This window comes from Schistocerca gregaria, chromosome 7, assembly GCF_023897955.1.
Source record: "Schistocerca gregaria isolate iqSchGreg1 chromosome 7, iqSchGreg1.2, whole genome shotgun sequence".
Taxonomy (NCBI): Eukaryota; Metazoa; Arthropoda; class Insecta; order Orthoptera; family Acrididae; genus Schistocerca; species Schistocerca gregaria.
This window is the reverse complement of record NC_064926.1, coordinates 165064141-165088402: the sequence shown is the minus strand read 5'-3', so window position 1 is coordinate 165088402 and position 24262 is coordinate 165064141. Positions and strand designations below refer to the sequence as shown.

Here is a 24262-nt window from a genome sequence, read left to right as displayed (position 1 = left end):
TACGTGATTCTGTGGACACTTGAAATCTTTGGTATATGTAAGCCCCTTTAATGACGTACGAAGTATATTGGATCGCGTCAACAGCATTCGTGATCGACTTGAGTTTTAAAGAGTGTGCGTGCTTCTCTAAGTCGTCGTGCAGAAGCGTGGAGGAAAGGACGCCATATCCTTTAGTGATATCTCACAATTTCTGGTCGTATGCAATAGCAAGAAGATTGCATTAGACGGTGACTAGCAGAGGAATGTATTCTCGTTTGTTTGCTAGATTCTGAAGTCGATTGTAATAAAGAAGAAGCCTGTGGTAGAACACGGGTGTTTCACAGTAGCGAAGTTGAACAAGTGCTCAAGCTCTTACGGTATGAATTTTAGAGCCCATGTTTAATAGACATTTTTACTTGTTTTGGTTCATACGACCACCTCTCAAAGTATTTAATATTTTCTCTTGAACAACTTGTATAAACTCAAATACGCCACTGTCGTTTCTGCCAGTATGTTTGAGTTAATCACTAGAGTTACTGTGGGGATTTTGATACGGTTTTAACCAATATATAAACTGATCCACGAGGAATGTTTGTGAACATAATTTATAAATATCTCAAGCAGATTATTGAAGTATGATGAATTAAATTCTCCACCGCTGTGAAAATGATGCACTTGCCATATAATGGTGAATGGCAGCACCCCTTGGAATCATCCACGATTTCTGGCCGCCCGACCTTAGTGCCAAACGGGCTCAAGCTACCAGTAACAAAAGGCCGATTTCCTGAACGATCTGCGATGCAGGATTTACCAGATATTAAGCTGATAAGAACAGGTTTATGCTTTCTGTACCTCAGCAAATAAAAACGGAACCGTTATAGAATCAATTCGTTGTCTGTCTGTCTGTTCCTGTGTTGAGATACCCAATTTCGTCAACAATGGATAGAGACATGAATTTGAAATTTACGTCAAATAATAAGGCCACGATACCTTGGCGGTGGAAAAAAATTAACATTCTAAGTCGATGCAGTCAAATGATATGGTTATTTATGTCACACATTTCGATATTCGCAAACCCACCCATCAAAAGCTATAGTTGAACTTCTATGTACACGGCGGGCTGGTGTTGTAGCGGTAACATGCGTGCCTAGGCATCAAGAGATCAGTGGCACGAACCACGAGTTCGAATATCGGTCGGACCTCAAATTCTTCGTTTCAACTTAGCCTTCTTCTCACCAGGTGATTTGGATTCCACTTTAAGCTGTGGGTCCCCTTTGCCCGGTTGGAAAAGTCGTCAAACTAGCGTTCAGTTGAAAGACTTGCACAGATCTATTGCGCCACCCAAAATTATTACGTATTATTATTATTTGTATACAAATTAATTTTGTGCGGAAAGCTCAAAGCGCGAGGCCTTCTCGCATTTTTCCGTTTTTTTTATTTATTTTATTTTATTTTTTTTTGCATACAGTTAATTTTTAAGTGGTGTAAAGTGAATTTCGGGAAAAGGACACGCAGAAAATGTAGCTCACAACACACTGGCGTTGGAGTCAAGGTGTCGGAAAGCCACGCGATGTCACTCGTAACACCAATTAAATATGGAACAGGTAACATTCGTGCCTCTTGAGAACTTTCTAGTCGTGCAGTGCTTAAATCGCTTAGATTATACTAAAGTGATGATATTCAGTTACCTAACGTTGTTCTCTGAATTTCAATCATCACACATTTGTCCCGAAGCAAAATTATCTCTGTGCTAGACAAGTTGGACCGGTCGTAGATATTTGCAAGAAGAACACGGCAAGTACTACATCTCAATTTCCCACTAACTTTACTCAGTGGATGGGAAGTCGAAATAAGCGAACACTTGTCTCGACGTATCCGTAGATACTTACCGTTTGTGAAAAAACGACGCTCAAAGTTTTCGGTGTATGTACCTTTTAGTGGGTGACTCAGTCATCCGCAATTGTAGTTCCGTACCATGACACTTTTGCGCCCCGTGTTTGAACCCCGATTGATACTTTTATTTTCCATTTATCTACCTTTGTACGTGTGATATTACGGCAAGAATGTTTTCCAATATGTCTTTAAATAACGTTGTCCTTATTCGTGCACTGGTCGTGTGTCTGGTGAAAGAATTTAAAAAAAGAAAAAACACTAAGTGAATCAGAAAATTATTTGAAATTGTTTTCGGTGAAATTCCTATAGCGCATCTTAATTCCTATTCAATTACAAGTGCCAGTTTTCGGTAAAGGAAAAACACTAAATGAACGATAAGGAATTTCAAATTTTTTGCGTTGAAATTCTTGTCGTGTCTCTTGATTCAAACTGAATTACAAGTGCCAGGTTTCGATAAAACGTGGTCCTTTCTTTATGGTTTGCAGCGAAATTGTTTCCAAAGGTCGAAATTTGAAGTAGTGTTAGCGGCACCATATGTTTTTGGGTGTGGTCTGCCTTTAGCAAAACACAACTTTGTTCTTCCCGACATGTTTCACTGCAGTTCCAGCATCATCAGCGTTTTTTTTTATATTATTATTATAGCTGTTAAACACAAGGAAAGTTCTTTACTGTTTAATTACCTGTAAATATTAGTTTCTAAACCGTAATTATAGATTTTTGAAGAACACATAAAATTATGTATTCATACCTTCTTACCACATGGTGTGGTTTTCTTACTGTATTACGTTTTTTCAGTTTGTCATCTGCAATTATATACAACTTAATGTAGGAAAAATATTTATGAAAAATTACGATTTCTAAACTGTTATGGCTATACCTGAAATTAATAATTTATGTGAAAGGTTTTGTGTGTGTGTGTGTGTGTGTGTGTGTGTGTGTGTGTCTATTTACATTATGTTCCACTTACATTCCATTTACCATCATCTTCTTCACTGTCAAGTCCTGTGTATTGAGTTGTCACTGTCACTGCCACTGTTTATGAGCTGCAAAACCAAGCTGGCGGACAGTGGAACAGTTGAAGGTACGAAAAACAAGCTGGCGGACAGTGGAACAGTTGAAGGTACGAAAAACAAGATGGAGGACAGTGGAACAGTTGAAGATGCCATTGGCGGTTATTTTGAACCTGTCAGAGGTGTGTGTCCGTCATCTTGTTTTTACAGCTAGTAAACAGTGACCGTGGCAGTGACAGTGACAACTTAGTACACAGAACTTGGCAATGAAGAAGGTGACGGAAAAGGCAAATGTAAGTGAAACATAATGTAAATAGAAACACACACACACACACACACACACACAAACACACACACACACACACAACCTTTCACATACATTATTAATTTCAGGCATAGCCATAACCGTTTAGAAATCGTAATTTTTGCGTAAATATTTAGCCTACATTAAGTTGTAACACATTATTTTATGTGCTCTTCAAAAATCTGTAGTTAAGGTTTAGAAACTAATATTCACATGTAAGTAAACAGTAAAGAACATTCCTTATGTTTAAAAGCCATAATAATAATTAAAAAAACTACTGTTGGTGCTACAACTGCAGTGAAACATGTCTGTCACAACAAACAAAACTGTGTTTTGCTAAAGGCGGACCCCACCCAAAAACATATGTTATTGTTATAGCAAACACCGACAAAAGAGCTTGAACCTCAAGATGATTATAATGTTAACGACGTTTCTTCCCCGAGTAAGATTCATACAAAGAAATGTCAATATGGCAAATCTGCCTTTGCACGATGCTTGTGATGTTCGGAAGATATGTGTTTCGAATGTTTCTACAGACGGTATCATACAAAGGAATGCACCAAATCTTCCTGAAGAATAAACGTAGGAATGAAATATAAGACGTAATATAAACACTGATATAAAAATGACAGATGATAATATGAGAATTTAAAAAGATTCTAATGCCTCAAAGGGCCATACATACATGTATTCTGTAGTGCATACATGACACTTATTACAAAACCAAGTTGTAATTTTACATTTGGCGTTATATTAAACGTAAAATTATATTAAATGTAAAATTACGACTGGGTTTTGTAATAAGTGTCATATATGCACTATATAATATATGTATGTATGGTACTTTGAGGAGTTACAATCTTCATAAGACACATTCATGTAGCAACCTTCCACAGAGTGGACAGATAAATGAAGAAAAAAAATAGTCATAATCGGGTTGCGAACGCGAGTCGCAAAATTGAGAAGCCAGGACGGTAGCTATTACGCCTCCATTTCGGCTATAGTTAATGTGTTCTAAAAGGCTTCGAAAACGTTGAGCGTCGATTTCTCATAAACGGTAGAGTGTCGGCGGATAAGCCAAGACACTTATTCGCTTATTTTGACTCCTCTCCCACTCAGCGAAGTTTCTGGGAAATCGGGTTATGGCACGGGCCGTGTTCTCCTCGTTGGAGATGTTAGTGTGAGGCTGAGCCGGGTCGCTAGTTACTTATGAGCGTGACCTGAATGAGTTAACCAGTCATGCTACAGAAAACACTATCAAAGCCTCACAGAACCACATCTGACCTGAACTACACTGTAGACACATTGCAGATTAGACAACTCATTGCGCCTTCTGTGGCGTGGGATGGGAGAAACAGACATGTTAAAATCGATACCGGAATTTCATTTCTGAATAACAGGTATTTTCCGGTATTCGTTTGGTCTGGACTACAATACTTTTTTATTTTTTACCAATAACCAGATGAACAAACAAAAAACGAAAATCAACTAACCAAAGCTGCAGTGCTAATGTTTTTCGCTCTTAAGTAAACCTTTTTTAAAGAACGAATAATTTTTATTCACAAAATCTGCGTTGCTTTGAAATATTGCGTTATTATAGAAAATAAGCGATAAGTGCTATTTTAATAGAAATCTCAACAGAAACGAGCAACAAACACCAGTCATATAAATTGGTAGAGCGTTGCTAAGACAATATTTTGCCTGTTACCACGTGGTGTGCCTTACGAGAAGGTACAGTTGTACGTGAAATGTGTAAGACTTGCCCCCATCTGGTCTCTATGATAGTTATCGAACATCACTTATATTACAGGATAGCACCACCCCTAGTAGTCCGAAAATATTTTACAACGTGCGGTATCAGTGAAATACCATTATCCATATGCTTTGAAAGATTAAAAACGGAAGAAGCCACAACAAATGGGACAAAATAAAAGAAGAAAACTTAAAAATTAAGAGTTGATTCATAGTTCACAAGAGATACAGAAAGCAGCTTGCATACAGTCGGTATCTACATAACGTGCCCTTATCTACTTGTAGCCTTTGAAAACGGACAAATTAACACGAAAAATGGAGCTCTTCAATCTCAGTTTTCACCCTTTAGCACTGACTGTTCGTAGAATGTGATAATGGTATGATCTCCGATTACAAGATGATTTTTGCGGAGAGTTTAAAAATATTAGAATCAATAGGAAAATACTGGTAACTTTTTGTAGTTGTCAACGAAGGAAAGCATAAAATGGTGAACGGATTAAATTTTCTTTTATTTCTCTGATTTATATTTTGATTATATGAGTATTGAAACTGAAAGGGTCAAAATTTTTCAATCTTTGTTCGGTATCTACGATTATTACAGGAAATAATGGGAATAAAACCTGAAAAATCGATTATTTCATAAACTAGTTACTTTTTGCGGTTTTAACAGTCCTGTTAAACTGAGGTTGAAAAAAACCAACACAACCGAAAACCATTTATTTCAGCAACAAACGCCATACCTATTTGTGACTCTAGTCGCCGGTGGTCCAGTTTCTGTATTTGGCCCACTCAACAAATGTGGCACTATGCGCTGCTACGAGTAATGGCCTTTTGCGAGATACCCGAATGCAAAATCCATTGCTTACTGCTCCCTTCACAATTTTCACTGGTAAACTTTTTGGGATGGACCTGCATTTACTAACAACAGAAATTCCTGTCAGGTTTGAAACCTCTGAAACCGATTGTCATTCACATTGCGTGACAATCGCCTACGGTCCCTGTTGGTTAGCATCTTTTTACATCGCCCATTACACCGTCTTACATGGCTGCGAGTGGTACAAAGTTCCTTGTAGACACACAAGACAGTCCGCGCTGACATAACAACTAACTGGAACTTCATTCGTTTTGTGTGCATGGAAACACGATATCTCCTTTTTCGCCATTTTGTCACACATCCATCCACGTCAACACATACTACTAGGCTGATTCCATCCATCCGACTGGCACATACACACAACTTCACTGCCGTGAGATGAGTCGTCGTCAAGGGTCACACGACTGTCTGATATACATCATATGCTGTGCTGCAAGACGACCAGCGTCTTCCGTTGATAGGATGACTAATGTTTCTCCCAGTGAGTTAAACAGCACCTGTTGAAGAGGTGACATGCAAAGGTGAACATGTTCATACTCTAAAAAAAAGTGTCTGATATACATCATATGCTGTGCTGCAAGACGACCAGCGTCTTCCGTTGATAGGATGACTAATGTTTCTCCCAGTGAGTTAAACAGCACCTGTTGAAGAGGTGACATGCAAAGGTGAACATGTTCATACTCTAAAAAAAAGTGAGATGCGGAATGGAATGGTCCATAGAGAATAAGCAGAATCTGAATACATCACGCAACGTAAATGAACTCGAATATGTGTCATGATACAACCCTGTGAAAATTTATGGTTCACAACAAACACCAACTGATCCACATATGCATTTCGTGCAAAGGAGAACCAGTCCATTACGGCCAGTAGGAGATGCTGTTTCGAGCCACGTGATTTCCATTCCAGTCTCGGCCAGACATCCCAGCACAGAGCAGCTATTAGTAACAGTTCGTGCTCCTGTGCTCCTGCGTAATAATATTGCCTAGCACTAATATTAATAATTATTATTACAAAGACACAGTTACCTCCTTGCTGACCGTATTTTCGGTATAGTAGAGATATCCCTACTAAAAAGGGCAACAATTTTAACAAAAGAATGCAATAAGGTCTACCAGTCAATGGGTGACGTAATAAATCCGGGTGAAGACTGGGGAGTGATAGACCTGAAACACTTATCTAAAAGTGTACGAAAATGAGATCATATAACTGAAATTAAACGAATTTTCATTTATAAGTAATGGATAAAACTGCACTCTGGAGGTACCAGCAAGATGTGCAGAATGCGATGACTCGTTAGAAACGCTGATGGACAAGTACGAAACTCGTTTCTTAACCACAAGCTGAAGTGCTTCTCAGTCATCCAGTCTCAGATGACATGTTACTGAGAACAATTTTGGGAGAAGAGTGACAAAATCAAGAGGACCTAAGCTGGTATACATCCATCACTGACAATATACCAACGTTGTTCAACACACAGCTAGAAAAAATTGGTTGTGTCTGGTTAGAAGAAGCTTCTGGTTTATATGTTTAAGTGTAACAGGTACCTCAAAGAACCATTCGCATAATAGAAAATATCGTTATACCTTTCTATCGTGTTAAGGTCATTTGATATATTTTAAATAATTGTGAAGCAACAGTAAAATCAGGACTTTCGGTGGAACACTAAACATCAATGTTACAGTTGCCGATTCACAATTTGTTTCGCGTCATCACAGTGTTACAAATACTTAACATGATATACAGTAGCAAGTGTTATACAGAAAGATGTTCGTTATTTTCAAAAAACTAGATATTTGCTTTTGGAAATCATTCAGGGCCGAGCATCTGCAAGTGGTTCATAAAACCATAATTTCATTGCACATTTGATTTACAGATGTGAACTGTCTTTTGGAACAGAAGTTAAGGCCTTTGCATTGCAATATATTGTAGTGTATTGTTGTATTGTATTGTATGTTAACTGGGGGGCCTAGAAACGACGGAGAGGCTCCGCCCCGCCGCAGCCGCAGTGGTCCACAAACCCACGACGACTACCGCTGTCCTCTTCACCCCTCCGCCGCTCCACAACGAACCACTCTTTCAGGGTTATTGTCCGGTTTGGCCCCCGGAGGACCACCCCAGGGAACGTCTCACACCAGACGAGTATAACCCCTATGTTTGTGTGGTAGAGCAATGGTGGTGTACACGTACGTGGAGAACTTATTTGGGCAGCAATCTGGAACCACGCGACCGCTACGGTCGCAGGTTCGAATCCTGCCTCGGGCATCGAAGTGTGTGGTGTTCTTAGATTAGTTAGGTTTAAGTAGTTCTGAGATCTATGGGACTGATTACCTCAGAGATTAAGTCCCATAGTGCTCAGAGCTATTTGAACCATTTTTGCGCAGCAATCGCCGACATAGTGTAGCTCAGGCAGAATAGGCGAACGATCCCGCATTCGCCTAAAAACCATGGCCTGCCTCGGGCATGGATGTGTATGATGTCCTTAGGTTAGTTAGGTTTAAGTAGTTCTAAGTTCTAGGGGACTGATGACCTCCGATGTTTAAGTCCCATAGTGCTCAGAACCATTTGAACCATTTTTTAAAAAAACCATGCACAGACTGGCCGGCTCACCGGACCTCGACACAAGTCCGCCAGGCGGGTTCGTGTCAGGGACCAGGGGCTCCTCCCCAGTCCGGAAAGCCGTGCGTTAGACCGAACGGCTAACCGGTCGGGCTGCAACCTGTTACTTTCATTCAAATATTGCCTGAAATGAGTTTTATGTTGATCGTGGGAAACTAGACTGTGTCCACCTGCTCATATTCACCACTAACTCTCTTACGTGGCCCACTGCCCAGAGACGCTGCGGGTGCACCCTCCGGGCGGCACGCTGGAGAAGACGTGCACGGCCGCCTACCCGCTGACGACGGCCGGCCGCCCCTTCACGCTGCACACCGGCTCCCTGCTGGTCGTCTCCATCCTCGGCCTCCACCTGGACCCGCGATACTTCCCGGACCCGCAACGCTTCGACCCCGAGCGCTTCAGTCCGGACAACAAGGACCGCACCGCGCTCAAGGCTTACATGCCGTTCGGTCTCGGGCCGCGGTCCTGCATAGGTGAGCACACTGCTAAACAATACGTAAACATCTGAGATGGTTTCTGTTTTTATTAATGCAATGTAATTTACAGAGTTACATGAAAAACAACCAGAAACGATGAAACTATTTTTTCCACGATCAGTATTCCATGAGAAATTTACACCATCTGTTCGAAAGTATGGGGACACCCCTATGTAGTTTGAAATTGACTACTAGGTGTCACGAGAGATGTACCTGGCAATAGAAGCTGAGGATCGAGGCGGGGAGTGTTATGTTGTCAATAGGGTAGTAGTAACAGCAGAACTGATCCGTCAGGAGACCTCAACGACATCGAATGTAGATTCGTAATTGGCTGTCTCCTGAGAGACATTTCAAACGTTCTAAAGCTGCACAGATTGACTGTTGGTGCTGTACATACATGAAGGAGCCATCACAGACATACCAAGACCAGTTTGGCGACATCGCGGTGAACGCACATTGGAAGCGTGTATTCGTCATCGCCATAGTGGCGTATCACCCGGCGTGATGGTATGGGGTGCTATTCCTCACACGTCTCGGTCACCTCTTGTTCGCATTGACGGCGCTTTGAACAGTGGACGTTACATTTCAGATGTGTTACGACCCGTGGCTCTACCATTCATTCGATCCCTGCGAAACCCTACATTTCAGCAGGATAATGTACGACCGCATGTTTCAGGTCCTGTACGGGCCTTTCTTGATACAGAAAATGTTCGACTGCTACACTGCCCACCACATTCTCCAGATCTCTCACCAATTGAAATCGTCTGGTCAATGGTGGACGAGCAACTGGTTCGTCACAATACGCCAGTCACTACTCTTGATGATCTGTGGTATCGTGTTGAAGCTACATGGGCAGCTGCACCTGTACAAGCCATCCAAGCTCTGTTTGACTCAATGTCCAGGTGTATCAAGGCCGATATTATGGCCAGAGGTGGTTGTTCTGGGTACTTATTTCTCAGGGTCTATGCACCCAAACTGCATGAAAATATATTCACATGTCAGTTCTAGTATACTATATTTGCCCAATGAATACCCGTTTATCATTTGCATTTCTTCTTGGTGTGGCAACTTTAATGGCCAGCAGTGTAGCTTGAATTCAGCGGAAGGAATCACTCGTGAGATCAAAAGCGCTGCTAGCAGTCAAGTTAGCTCAGTGACTGTTCATAAGCAGAAAGAGGTGGAATACAGTAGTGGAACAGTTTCTCGTAAGCTATACATAACTGTGGCCAACACTAAGCGACGATTTAGGTGGCGATGCCTTTGGACAGTGGAAGACTGATGTGTAGATTCACGCTATACCATGTGGCAATCAGTGGTTTATGTTTACCGAATGCCTGGAGAATGTTACCCGCCATCGCTTGAAGAGCCAACAGTGAATACGGAGGATGTGGTATTAAGATCTTTAGTTAGCGTGTGGAGCCCTTATTGCGCTTAAGAAGCCGCTAATTCTGGAACGATAATAACACATTTCGCAGTATTTTGTACGACATAAGTGGAGGAACAGTTCATAGATGACTGATTCTATCAGCACGCCAATGCATCCTGTCATAAAGCACCATCTGTGAGGCAATGGTTTCTGGGCTGAAACATTGCTGAAATGGACTGTCCTACCAGGAATCCCGATCAGTACCCAATAGAACTTCTTTGGGAAGAGAAGGTTGATTTTGCTCCAGACACCAGAGTCCAATATCGCTATCCTTTCTGGTTTCAGACCCTGACGAAGAATGGACTTTCATTCTTCTACAGACATTCTGACACAATACAAAACGAGCTGCCCTTTTTTGCACCCTTTCGATGTCCTCCGTCAATCCCACCTGGTAAGGATCCCACACCGCGCAGCAATATTCTAACAGAGGACGAACGAGTGTAGTGTAAGCTGTCTCTTTAGTGGAACTCATGTGGATCATCTCACACTTTTCGTTATTTAGCGTCAACTGCCACCTGCCACACCATACAGCAATCTTTTCTAAATCGCTTTGCAACTGATACTGGTCTTCGGATGACCTTACTAGACGGTAAATTACAGCATCATCTGCGAAAAATCGAAGAGAACTGCTCAGATTGTCACCCAGGTCATTTATGTAGATCAGGAACAGCAGAGGTCCCAGGACGCTTCCCTGGGGATCACCTGATATCACTTCAGTTTTACTCGATGATTTGCCGTCTATTACTACGAACTGCGACCTTCCTGACAGGAAATCACGAATCCAGTTGCACAACTGAGACGATACCCCATAGGTCCGCAGCTTGATTAGAAGTCGCTTGTGAGGAACGGTGTCAAAAGCTTTCCGGAAATCTAGAAATACGGAATCAACTTGAGATCCCCTGTCGATAGCGGCCATTACTTCGTGCGAATAAAGAGCTAGCTGCATTGCACAAGAGCGATGTTTTCTGAAGCCATGCTGATTACGTGTCAATAGATCGTTCCCTTCGAGGTGATTCATAATGTTTGAATACAGTATATGCTCCAAAACCCTACTGCAAACCGAAGTCAATGATATAGGTCTGTAGTTAAATGGATTACTCCTACTACCCTTCTTGAACACTGGTGCGACCTGCGCAATTTTCCAATCTGTAGGTACAGATCTACAGGTGAGCGAGCGGTTGTATATGAGTGCTAAGTAGGAACCTAATCGGTATACAATCTGGACCTGAAGACTTGCCCGTCTCAAGCGATTTGAGTTGCTCCGCAACCCCTAAGGTATCTACTTCTAAGAAACTCATGTTAGCAGATGTTGCTGCAAAACTGATGTTAAATTTTAAATGAAGTGGTTTAGGGAAACATTAAATGTGTTTACCACATATAAGAACAGTACAGACGTTTTAAAGTATCAGTTGTATTATGGGCGTGTAATACGATGGGATGGGAGAGGATATGCAGATAGCCGGATTGGGGCCATGCACTTCCGTTCAAAAATCCTTCAAATCTCTCAGAGCACTATGGGACTTAACTTCTGAGGCCATCAGTCCTCTAGAACTTAGAACTACTTAAACCTAACCAACCTAAGGACATCACACACATCCATGTCCGAGGCAGGATTCGAACCTGCGATCGTAGCGGCCGCGTGGTTCCAGACTGTAGCGCCTAGAACCGCTTGGCCACTCCGTGCACTTCCGTCCTTTATATGATTTCAAACTGAAGAGTGAGCATGGGATGCAGATATGAGTGAGTAATAACACTGACGCAGGTAGTGCACATGGGCAGAATCTCAGCACAGTGTTTTACTCTACTACAGGAGAACTTCGTTGTAAATGATCCTGTACGACAGCTGGAGTGTTTTTCGGGGAAATGCAGCTTCTCCCACCATAAGCGCTGTTAACTTTTCACTTTGCAGGCAGACTATAACTCCACAGCTTTTCCTGTCCAGTTCTCTTGTGTGAATGGACAAAATAAGTTCACTGAGCTTGACCTTAAACAGTGGAGTAATTATCAAGTTAGTACTTATTTGCAGCTCTTAAGTGAGCTCTTATGTAAAGTGCTACACAGCTGGAGCTGTCAACCGTCTTCCACGCTGAAGAGCTTTTTCCAAGTGAAACATGCCGTGAATACGTATTCGACAATGTCGATTTCATTGTCTCTACTATCACTGTTTGGAATACGTTTGACAGCATAAAGGATATGGCATGCATCGCCCCAGCCTCAGTTCTCCCACAATCTCAAGAGGCTCAGAGACTTACGTTGTCTCCCTCTGCGGCAGAAGTACGTCACGTAGGTGCTACAGGACTTCAGATATTTCGACATAGGGGAAGCAATGTATAACAGCAGGTCGTTGTTCTAGATTAGAACACGATCAGTCCCATTCAGAAATATTCACGTCCATCTTGGAAATTACTCAGTAGATGTCTGGCTAGTCTCAGAGCAGCTCACTCTACAAGTGTCAGCAGCTTCTCAACAGAAATGTTTATGCAATAACGCAATTAACGATGAAAAAATGTATCTTTTTGGCTTCCTGGTCAAACATTAATGTACCGCCAAGTGACTGAAACACGATTACACATATTTGCAACCCTGTATCAATGATAGACAGCAGCAAGGTGTCACATTTAGCAGGCCCATCCCTTTTCCTCCAATACTCATGTGTGTGAAATGTTATGGGACTTAACTGCTAAGGTCATCAGTCCCTAAGCTTACACACTACATAACCTAAATTATTCTAAGGACAAACACACACACCCATACCCGAGGGAGGACTCGAACCTCCGCCTTGACCAGCTGCACAGTCCATGACTGCAGCGCCCTAGACCGCTCAGTTAATCCCGCGCTGCCTCCTCCAATACTAAAAGCTCACTGATTACGTTGCACTTACAAATGAGACACACAGGAAAGTATATTACATAACAGCACACTTAAAAACTGCAAATAAATAATCACTTAATAAAATGAAATTAACTGAGACACATAAGAACGAGCTAAATGAAGGTATTTTGTCTAATCCCATGAGAGAGCATGGCAGGATATGCTGAGGACGTATAATCTATAAACTGAATAAGGTGCAGCGCTCACAGGGAAGCTGCATTTCCCAGAGGAGCACTACAAGTATCGTATTGTATCAGTAAGAAACACTTTCTCCTCTGGCAATGTGGAACAGCTGTACCGTATATGCAGCCAATGTGTAACGTAGCTACAAGAAATATATGCCTATGTTCATCTGTGAACTCATTAATCCACCTAACAGTAATCGGAATCTAACCTGCATAACACTGTGTGCATACTGTATGAGCGTAAGTTTCACTGTCCTTTAAGCCCTCAACAGATCGTTACATGAAAAACTTAATACTAACATTTGGATAAGCTGCCTGATTGTGCATTCGAATATGAAAAATTACAGGAACAAATGAACCTGTAACAATGTACACCTAAGCTATCTGACTGCGTTTTTGAATAAGAACTTACAAGTTATACAGAACTGGCTTGTGCATGAGATGTTGTGGTGTGTCAGTGTCTCTGTTTTCGGCCTGAGTTTTGCACTCACCTCTTTAGATGGCTGCCTTTTTCCATGTGGTGTACAGCAATTCGTGGCAGCATGCAGTAGCGGCTAAAGCTTATTGTTATTATAAATGAATTTAATAAAAAGTACTTTGCTTCGGTCCTGTTAACTACTAAATAACTTGTGAGAAGGGATTTCATAAATTAAGTCTATTTAACACTTCAGAAATCATCATGATCAAGTATTAATAATGACAATTAGAATGACATAGGATCAATAATGGCTGAGCCCCAAATTAACATATTATTTCAGTTTCAAAATTACATTAGCATTTAATATCCACAGAATTTATTTATTAATTAGATATGAAGAATAATAATTATTATTTGGAGGATCAGGAGGCTTCCTTACCTGACAAGCAAAACTCGGACTAACAATGACGAGCCTAACCCTACAATTGCTTACATGCTAGGCTTGCGAATTTTACCTTTAATTCCATCTTCAAGCGTAGTTAAGCCATCTAAATCTCTCCTGGCTATATAAATGAAACCAGGCCTTGAGTGTAGTAAGACGTACCATCACCAACGTGAGGGCAGCGTGACAAGTCTTCTGTCTCCGAGCTCTCGACCGACACTACCACTTCACTCTCGCAGACAGACCTCGTCTCACAACAATGCTTAGAATCAACGCTCCCTCTTGCTCCCTGAGTTTGTTACTATCGATATCTGAGTGCTTACACAATGCAAAGAATAACTTTAAGTAGACCTTGTTGTTTTCAATGTAATGAAGAACTATGGCACACTCCTTACACAGTGAACGGAGATTTAAATAGATTCTTTTCATATGTATCCCAGCGTTAGCTTTCCGAGTACTGCTTTGTACAGAATAAATATTAATTTTATATCATTAAAACACTATTTTAATAATTTACTATTTTTCCATCCCTGCAGCGCCTAAATTATTATTGCTAGAGAAAAAGGGACCTTTTCTTGTAGGAAACTTAATGTAGTTTAATTTTGGAGTGCGAAACATTTTCGCTAAAAGTGGCGGTTTTCGAGTTATTCGAGAAAAACTTGAAATAGTGACCTTTAAACTTTCATCCATCCCAACGCTTATGCCACACCTGTCAGGATTTTTGGTATGTTGTTTAAGACATTCTCCCCCAGCATTGCGCAAAAATTTGCGATTATACGATTTTTCCCCTACTCGACCTTTTTCGGTCTTCGTTGAGTTTTCTATAAAACTGTTGTTTTCGCATGCAGCTATTACCGCTACTTGGCTGGAAGCGGGCAACATCGCGAACTGTCAGGGGTCTTCTTACGCCGACCGGGCTATAGGGCCTGTACAGGGCCACATACGTGAAATATTAGTTTCACTTTTGCTTGATAAACAAATAGAATACGACAGGCTCAACCATTCATACAGAGTCCTAGAAATGGCCTAAATGTTATGGAGAAAATATTTGTTTATTTATATTCATATTACGTTGAAGCCTGTTACATTTTTTTAAACACATGTTTTATTCGTTCCTACACAGGTAACTATTATAAACAATTAACATAATTTTCTATACATCGACAAGCAATGAAACTGACTGCAAGGTGTTAGAGAGAAAATAGCAGTTCTTGTGCAAAATTGTGTTTAATCTTCTGTGGCTCATTGTATCTGCCTTTATCATGTCACTCACACGATAATTTATAATTACAATGTTGATAACAGGCTCATTATCTCTGCCTAATTAATCGACGCGGACCCAATGAAAGGATTTGCAAAAGCGAGAGGGGTCTCGCGATTCATTGGGATTGTTTACAACTTGCCTGCAACGAGGGATTGTTGCAGTAGCCTACCGTTAACTGAGCATAAGCGCACGAAAAGACTATTGCGACGGTGTTCTTCAGGGACTACACCAATTGTAGAAAAATGATAGTTCCTTAGTAGACTTTAAATTAGCACTCGCGAAAGAGTTTTCCACGACACCCCATGTTCGCAGTGTGTTGGCGCCTGGAGTGTTGCAGAAACGCTCTGGCACATTCCGCTCCTCATACTGCTAGTGATCCACGTCCAATCTTCAGTAAAAGTCAAAACCATGCGTTGCGCTTTCGCTTGTGACCATTTGCGCAGCTGCACTGTTGTTGTTACTTATGCTGCTGTCAAACAAACACATGCACGGTCATTGGCATTATAAGCTGCCGCCTTGTGATCTCCGACGAAAGCTTTATATCAGGTGTCCATGCTTGCTTCAGACCAGATGCCTCAGTGCGCTTGATATACATCACGACTTGCTTCCTGTTGACCTACCAGCAAGACAGGCCTTTGCTTTAGAATTTCGTGCTCGCATGGAAGTGGACAATGATTGGCCGTGGAAGATTTTGTGGACAGACGAAGCCCACTTCCATCTGAAAGGATATGTCAATACACCTAACTGTCGAATATGGCAACAGAAAAGCCACACAAATCAACCAGTACCACTTCATTCTGAAAAGGCCACTGAGCGATGCGGGTTTAAGGCATCATTTACCATAGGGCCATATTTTTTCGAAGAGACAAGTACTTCCGGTCCTGTTACCTGTACCGTTACTGGTAAGCGCCTTAAGTGTCTTTTGCGCAGCCACACACTTCAGGTCTCCAACAGCGCAGATGTGTATGGGATCATTTCTATGCAAGATGGCGCACCTCCGCACATTGCAAATCCAGTTAACAGCTGCTGAAGCGCAATATAGGAAGTGCTAGAATTCTCAGCCACCATTTCCCTAAAGCCTGGCCGTCCCGAACACCTGATCTTAAACTCGTGTGGCTCCTGGCCGTGGGGCTATCTGAAAGAGTCTGTGTTCAGTGTTCCCACTGAAAACTTAGCTGCATTCAAGGCACGCATTGCGCAACACATTCTGAACGTGACACAGGAACCACTTCGATCACTTGTGCAACATGCTACATTTTATAACTACTTATTTTTATTCTGCCATACGTTTTCCCCCTTCTCCGATAACATTTCGTTGCATTCTGACCAGTGGTGTTATTTCTACAGCGATTTAAAAGATTACCCTGTATAAAACCATTTCAAGTAACGGCATGTACAGTGTGTCCATAATTAACATTCCAGTTTAAAAACGCTGTGGAAGACAAATATTAACAACATATTACTGACGTAGGGTTAACGATCATGGAACAATAATCAAAAAAAATTTATGTAAACTTGACCAATAGATGATGCTGTAAGCGTCTTAACGTAAAAGTGGGATCGGCTACAAATAACAGATGAATCGCAATACGGCGGCTGTAGTTCGAGTTGCACATTACACCACCCGTGTTGTTGAATGTGTACGACGGCCCAAGTTCGGCAGTCAATCGTGGCAGTTTTAGTTAGGTAAGCCGATCCCTCAAAGCAAGGTCGTACCACTTCGGATGCCTAAAATCGGATTTTGTCCTGTGCAAAAAAACAGCATAAAAATCAGAATGACATCGGTTTCTAAATGTCGTGAGTCTGGAACAAGACATGTTCAATATGCTGCCATAAGTCTAAATTAAGAAATAACATTTTCCACAACAGATCTGAGTGTCTCAGAGGTCATGTTCAGAATGCGTTGCGCGAGGCGTACCTTCAGTTCAGATACGTTCGTATTTTGAGCACTCAATACAACATCTTTCAGATAACCTCACAACCGGAAGTCAAGCGGATTAAAATCAGGCAATCTGGAGGCCCAGGCTGTAGGAAAATGGCGGCTGACAATTCTAGCATGTCTAAAATACCTCTGCAGCTTCCGCTTCACTGGCTGTGCAGTGTGGAGGGAGTGCCTTCTTGCGTAAAAATTATCCCACCCACACATCCACTCTGTTGAAGGGCTGGAATGACATTGGTGAGCAACAGACTCTCACAGCGTTTACCAGTAACGGTACAGGTAACAGGAGCCGCAGGACTCATTTCCTCGAAAAGCTACGGCCCTATGATAAACGATGCTGTCAACCCGCACGAGACAGACACGTTTGCAGAATGAACCGGTACAGGTAGCTGTGCGTGCGGATTTTTCATTGCCCATATTATGCAATTCTGCGTATTGACTTGTCCTTTAAAGTCGAAATGGGCTTTGTCTGTCCACAGAGTGTTCCATGGCCATTCATGGTCCACTTCCATGCGAGCAAGAAATTCCAGAGCGACCGCTTTGCTGGCTGTTCAACAGGAAGCTACTCCTGAAGATGGCTGATTTTGTATGGAAAGCAACGCAGGATGTTTCACAGGATTTTATGCACCGTGCTCGCAGCTTATCCAACGTTTGGGCAATTCCCTGAGCACTGCATGTTTGCACGCCACTTCTCGATCCCTCCCGCAATGCTGTAGGAACGCTCCCTCTGCCACACTGCACTTCAAAAGAACTTGTCTTTTCGAATTATGCACCCATTTTCTTCAGACCCTTAACAGACATCGGACCAATGGCTTTTTTTCATACCCTTGAATGTCTGGAACTTCGGCAGGGCTACTGGCGCACGGTCACCGTTCTTTTAAAAGAGCTTTGCAGCAGCGCGAGATCCTTCATGGAGGCAGTCACGTTGGGCGTCTCAGACGCAAACTTAGGAACAGCGGCGTGAAGCGCGACTGTTGGTTGGTGTGAATACTCTGTATTGGCTTACCTACCTAACAGTGCCACAGCTGTTGACTGCTAGGCTTGTGAATTCAGCGCTTTCAGCAGTACGGTGGTGTAATGTGCAACTCAGTCCACAGCTGTCGTGTTGCGATTCAACTCGTAGAGGAAGACCAGAGATTAGTGTAGCAAGCACCTTCAAAAATGTGTATCATGCATTAGTTATGCATAAAGATCGCGTCAACAACATGATTCATTTATAGTTAAAGATACGCATGTCTTCATGAGGATTAGTGAAGTAAGCACCTTCAAAAATGTGTATCATCCATTAGTTATGCATAAAGAGTGCGTCAACAACATAATTATATTATTATTAGCGATATGCGTGTGTTCATAAGGATTGGTGTAGTAAGCACCTTCAAATATGTGTATCGTGCATTAGTTATACATAAAGAGTGCGTCAACAACATAATTCAATTATCAATAGCGATATGTGTGTGTTCATAAGGATTGGTGTAGTAAGCGCCTTCAAAAATGTGTATCATGCATTAGTTATACATAAAGAGTGCGTCAACAACATAATTCAATTATCAATAGCGATATGCATGTGTTCATAAGGATTGGTGTAGAAGGCAACTTCAAAAATAGGTACCATCCATTAGTTATGCATAAAGAGGCCGCCAACAACATAATTTATTTATGCTTAACCATATACATATGTTCATAAAGTTGAACACTGAATATACATCGAGAATATTCATATATAGTCTGTACTGTATTTCTGCAATATGTATACTCAAATTACAGAGTCCTGAGACGGTGTACTGCAACTAATATCTTTGTTTAAAATTTTTCAGGTCAGAGATTCGCGCTGTCTCAGGTGAAAATGGGTGTCGCCGCTGTTGTTTTGAACCTCGATGTGTCGCGAACTCCACGCACGTCCGACCCCATCGAGATGGACCCGAAGTTCATACTCAACAATTCCAAGGACGGACTCTGGCTCTCCTTCAAGCCCCTCGCCTGATAAAGGACAAAAAACTGAAGGAAGAAAAGTAAAAGAAAGGTCTTTTTAGATACCTAAGTGCTGGCTAGGCTTGCGATGAACGGCACTACTGAATTTCTTGTGGTTAAAGTTCCAATAGTACTTTATTGTATACAAGAATGTTGTAGCACTTGCTCAAATTTTATAAATTCAAAGCAAGAGTATGCCTGCAGGCGCTTACAATATTTCTAAGCTCTGCTGTTTTATTTGTTCATTCGAAAGTGTGGGAATTCATTAATTGTTTACTACAGGGCACCCGACAAGTTTGACACTAGAGCTGAAGGCATAGCAACACCCAAAATAACATACAAACTGAATAAAAAAATCTTCCCTGATGAAGTTTTTCTCTGTTCGGCAAAGTAATAAATTTCTGTTATTTGCATGCGTAACTATAGTTAATCGAATGAATTAATTACGAAGATTTGTAAATATACTTAAGACAATACCAGCTGCGTGCAATTTTGGAATGCAACAATGTAGTTTCAAAAATATTCTTATAACAGAACAGTAGTCTTAAGAAAACTTTCTTTCATTAGCAATTTACATAACAGAATTGTTTCGCTATGTAAAACAGTACGAAAAGTAATCAGATATTAAATGTTCAGTTTTCTGTTTCGAAAATTTAATAATACATATATAATGTAAAACTAAGTCTATAGTCCTCCTGAAATACACTTAAAAACACTGCTTGCACCCGTTCCAATAATTTCCTTAGAGGTAGTACGTAAGTGCCTTGTGTCGCTACTAAATGTCTCGTTTTCCAACTAATCAAGTGTTGTGTGTCTGTTACATCATCTATCTGACCACCTTGTTTAAAACTGAAATTGTCGAAAATAGGTGTGCTAGCGAGAAGATTCATCGTCTTTGTTGATGTATATCTAACAGCGGGCTCGACATACTTCAACAAATACCTTTTATAGCTTCGTATCTGAAATTTAAAAAAAATGGCTCTGAGCACTATGGGACTCAACTGCTATGGTCATTAGTCCCCTAGAACTTAGAACTACTTAAACCTAACTAACCTAAGGACATCACACACATCCATGCCCGAGGCAGGATTCGAACCTGCGACCGTAGCAGTCGCACGGTTTCGGACTGCGCGCCTAGAACCGCGAGACCACAGCGGACTGCATTTGAAATTTATTGTGTTATGTTTCACAGAATCTCGTGACATCTGTTTTAAAGAGTGTATTACACAATTATAATCCAATGTAATATGGGAAGGATCAACGACAAACCATAATTACAAACAGATAAATGAACTAGTAGAGCAAGGGATAGGCGAGAGAGTATTTCATCATGAACACTCATAATGAAATTATAATTTTCTATCAGAAAATTATTTCAGTTTACTATAACTCTTGCACTATGAAATGTAAAAACATTCGTTACCTCACGAGTAACTTCTGTGAACCATTAGTTATAATGAACACCTGACATGAACGAAGGAAGTTTCTTGTTTACCGTAGCATAATTAAGAGATCATTAGATGTGAAACAAGCTCAATTATTGAAAGATGGCAGAAAGAAATGACCGTTTCCTTATTGTGAGAACTCTACCTATATTTACATGAAATAAAAATTCCTGTCACATTGCTTGGAAGGTTGTATGGTCAGGTATTTTTTATCTATGACCAAACAAGGGAAATATTTTTTGCACCTTTAATCGGCCATTTTTAAAACTGAATTCAGTATCAATGACTGAGAGTAAAAATATTTTTTAAGCTACTATTGTAATTATTGATATTGTTTTGCTTCTGTGTTACCAATATATAACGAATTTCATTGCATAATATTAAATGTACTATCCAGATAAATCTGTTCAAGCGGCTTTCATAACATGATTGTGCTCGAGGATCTCGTATTCTTCTAACAATATTATGTTATGAAAAGGTATTTCTAAAATAAGAGCTGTCCCATAATACTTTATAATACTATTCGATGACTCATCAGCAGATATAAATATGAAAAACATGTTAAGGTGCTGATTTATGTAACTTCAGGTCTTCCAATAACACCAATTGCTCGGACTGTTGATTTCAGTTCCGTAAGTTAATCTATAATGCGCACTCCCTGTTGAAATCCTGCCCTTTTTACAAACGTTTGAGTGTGTATCACCTTTACTTTTGTGTTTAATCTATTACGGGCGTATTTTTTATTTCGAAGCAGAGAAGTACACATTTTTTTAAGAAAAAAAAGTAGTTAGTTTAAACACATCATCTACCAAAAATGGTTCAAATGGCTCTGAGCACTATGGGACTTAACTTCTGAGGTCATCAATCCCCTACAACTTAGAACTACTTACACCTAACTAACCTAAGGACATCACACACATTCATGCCCAATGCAGGATTCGAACCTGCGACCGTAGCGGTAGCGCTGTTCCAGACTGTACATCATCTACCATATTCTATGTTAGACACGCTGATAATATTTGGTCATTTGTAGACAGGAAAAGTTCTGACTGTTGAACACCTTATAGAAAACTGTTTTAAGTACTTCAATGGAATCAACACGTTTCCAAAAAGCAGCTGAAGTGACATCTCACTTGTTAACATTTCCAGTGAAAATTTCTGAAAAAAGAGCTGCAGTTATGTAGAATCTAAAGACTTACGCTCCTGTAAAAAAGACAAAATTTAAAATTTAAAATAACTCAATTGCCACATAAATTTTGCATTATGGGGCAGAATATATGTTAGCAGTCTTGAGTTTGATGTTTAGCACACTTCCTGCTTTTTGTTAGTATAGTCTTCGTTCTCTCTCTCTCTCTCTCTCTCTCTCTCTCTCTCTCTCTCTTTGTGTGTGTGTGTGTGTGTGTGTGTGTGTGTGTGTGTGTTTGTGTTTGTGTGTGTACTTTACAACTGCAAAATTATTTAATTTTTAGTTGTTTATGTAAAGCTCATGAATTGTGCAACTTCCCTTTTAATGTGACTCTTTTACTAGAATGTAACGAATCTTAAACTTTCATTGTATCCAGTGTTGAATTTGTAACGTAGTTAACATATTTTGTCGTGTATCACGCTGTACTGTACTTTTGTCATTTGACTGGGAATCCAAATCAACATGATCAGCATGCTGTTAGCGAATCACCCAGTCCCTAGGGGTTCAGCTATCACGTTAGACCTAAAACTCTCACGAGGCTGTCGTGGTCTCAAACGCGGTTGTTAAGCACGAAGAACCAGCACTCTTGTGTCTGTCGATAAGGGGCTTTAAACGGCCGCAATTCTGGTTGATCTGCCGGAACATGTGCTTTAAGTTCATATAGAGATAAATTTATTAATAAAAATAAAAGACAGAGAATTAAATCCAGGTAGGATGGTATTCAGGAAGAAACCCATCTTACTGTTGCCCATTGAATAAAGTTGTACTTGCTTTTCCATTGAACTGGCCTATGATTCTTCATTATTATAAGCTTTGTAAGAACACAAGATTGAACAGAAAAGCTTTTGCTTTTGTGTCAGCTCAACCAAATGAAATAAAAATAGAAAAGAACATAGTTTATGCAGTTGTCAGTACGGCACAGTGTATCTTTGTGTTTTTTAAGTTCTTTGTGACTACTTTTTTAAATAAAATTCACAATTTCGACTTTTCATCTTTCTTTGCATTTTGATATCCTCATATTAATTCATTCCCACACAACATTCAACGTCAAATTGCGTAAGCGTAAGAACTATTTTTTTTAAGTTTTTAAATCTATTCTGTCGATGTTAGCACTAGAATTTGACTACAGAAATTATTAAGACAATTAAGTGTGCAAATACCTGATCTATGTTTAAAATAGAAGACGGATTACAGTTTTATTTTATTTGAAGTACTGTGCGGTTTTAATTATTGTTTGTTCTTCGTATGTTAAATAAATATTACAGCATCTATACCACAAGTTGTTGCTGGCAGCGATTCATCTCCTACATAGCTCCAATAACAACATGTCAAGGCATCCAAATACATTTTACATATGGTGTACGCAAAGATAGAGCAGAGACGAACACCCTCTTCAGTCCTGAGCACATATTAAAAGTACATGTGGCTATTATTGTGTTAATTGGTTTGTGAATGCTAGTTGACAATGAATGGCAGTCAAAACGTTTTTTGAAGCCATAGTGCATTTTTTTATTTCGTATTGATACCTCAGGACTTAAGCAGGATAATGAGACACACAACTTTACAGCTTCTTGTTACTTTATAAAAAAAAGTTATATATGTTACAAATATTTCTCATATTTGCTGTAGATTTCAAGGTAGATCAATTATACATTTGGTATCAAAATTTTCAACAACTGTAAATAAGCAGTATGAAACACTTGAACAAAATTACCATATGAAATTTTTCAAGGTATTTTTGCTTTTTCTAATATTACCACATGGACTGGCATTAGGTTAACACAACTTGTCCTAATTTAACTTTTTTCAGGTGTGTAATGCAATTCCTATCAGTAGTGAAGGAAGGAAGCACTCTGCACTGTTCTCGCCCTGCAAAGGTAAGCCGTGTGCAACCAAGTGCCCGACATTTTGAGGTGTTTTTTGAATATGGCAGTCAAGCCTGGGGTAACCAAGCAAAAAAAGAAAAATATAACCCCATTCCACTGACGTAAATAGAGTTGGGACTGGGTCTCAAGGTAGCATAAATGTTGCGGAGTATCTGTACAGCTTTGGTAAGTTATTAAATCATCTGAAAACACTTGTAATTACAAAAAGATTTGTTTTTATCTTAAGTTCGCTCGGCAGAAGGATGAACAAGTGAGCTGTGCAAGTGCGATGTGTATTTATATGGTACCACAGGCCAGAAAGGACTCTGCTGCGTATGCACCCGGA

The 24262-nt window shown here is 40.4% G+C and overlaps 1 protein-coding gene across 1 annotated transcript in view; it reads left to right on the top strand.

The window, feature by feature from the left end:
• The window catches only part of LOC126281385 (cytochrome P450 6j1-like), a 134396-nt gene extending 111074 nt beyond the window's left edge, over nt 1-23322 (top strand). The window contains exons 8-9 of the mRNA XM_049980309.1: nt 8647-8904; nt 19267-23322. Of these exons, the coding sequence (XP_049836266.1) occupies nt 8647-8904; nt 19267-19433 (425 nt within the window). The 3' untranslated portion in view covers nt 19434-23322. The remainder of the gene's footprint in view (nt 1-8646; nt 8905-19266) is intronic.
• The last annotated feature ends 940 nt before the right edge of the window (nt 23323-24262 follow it).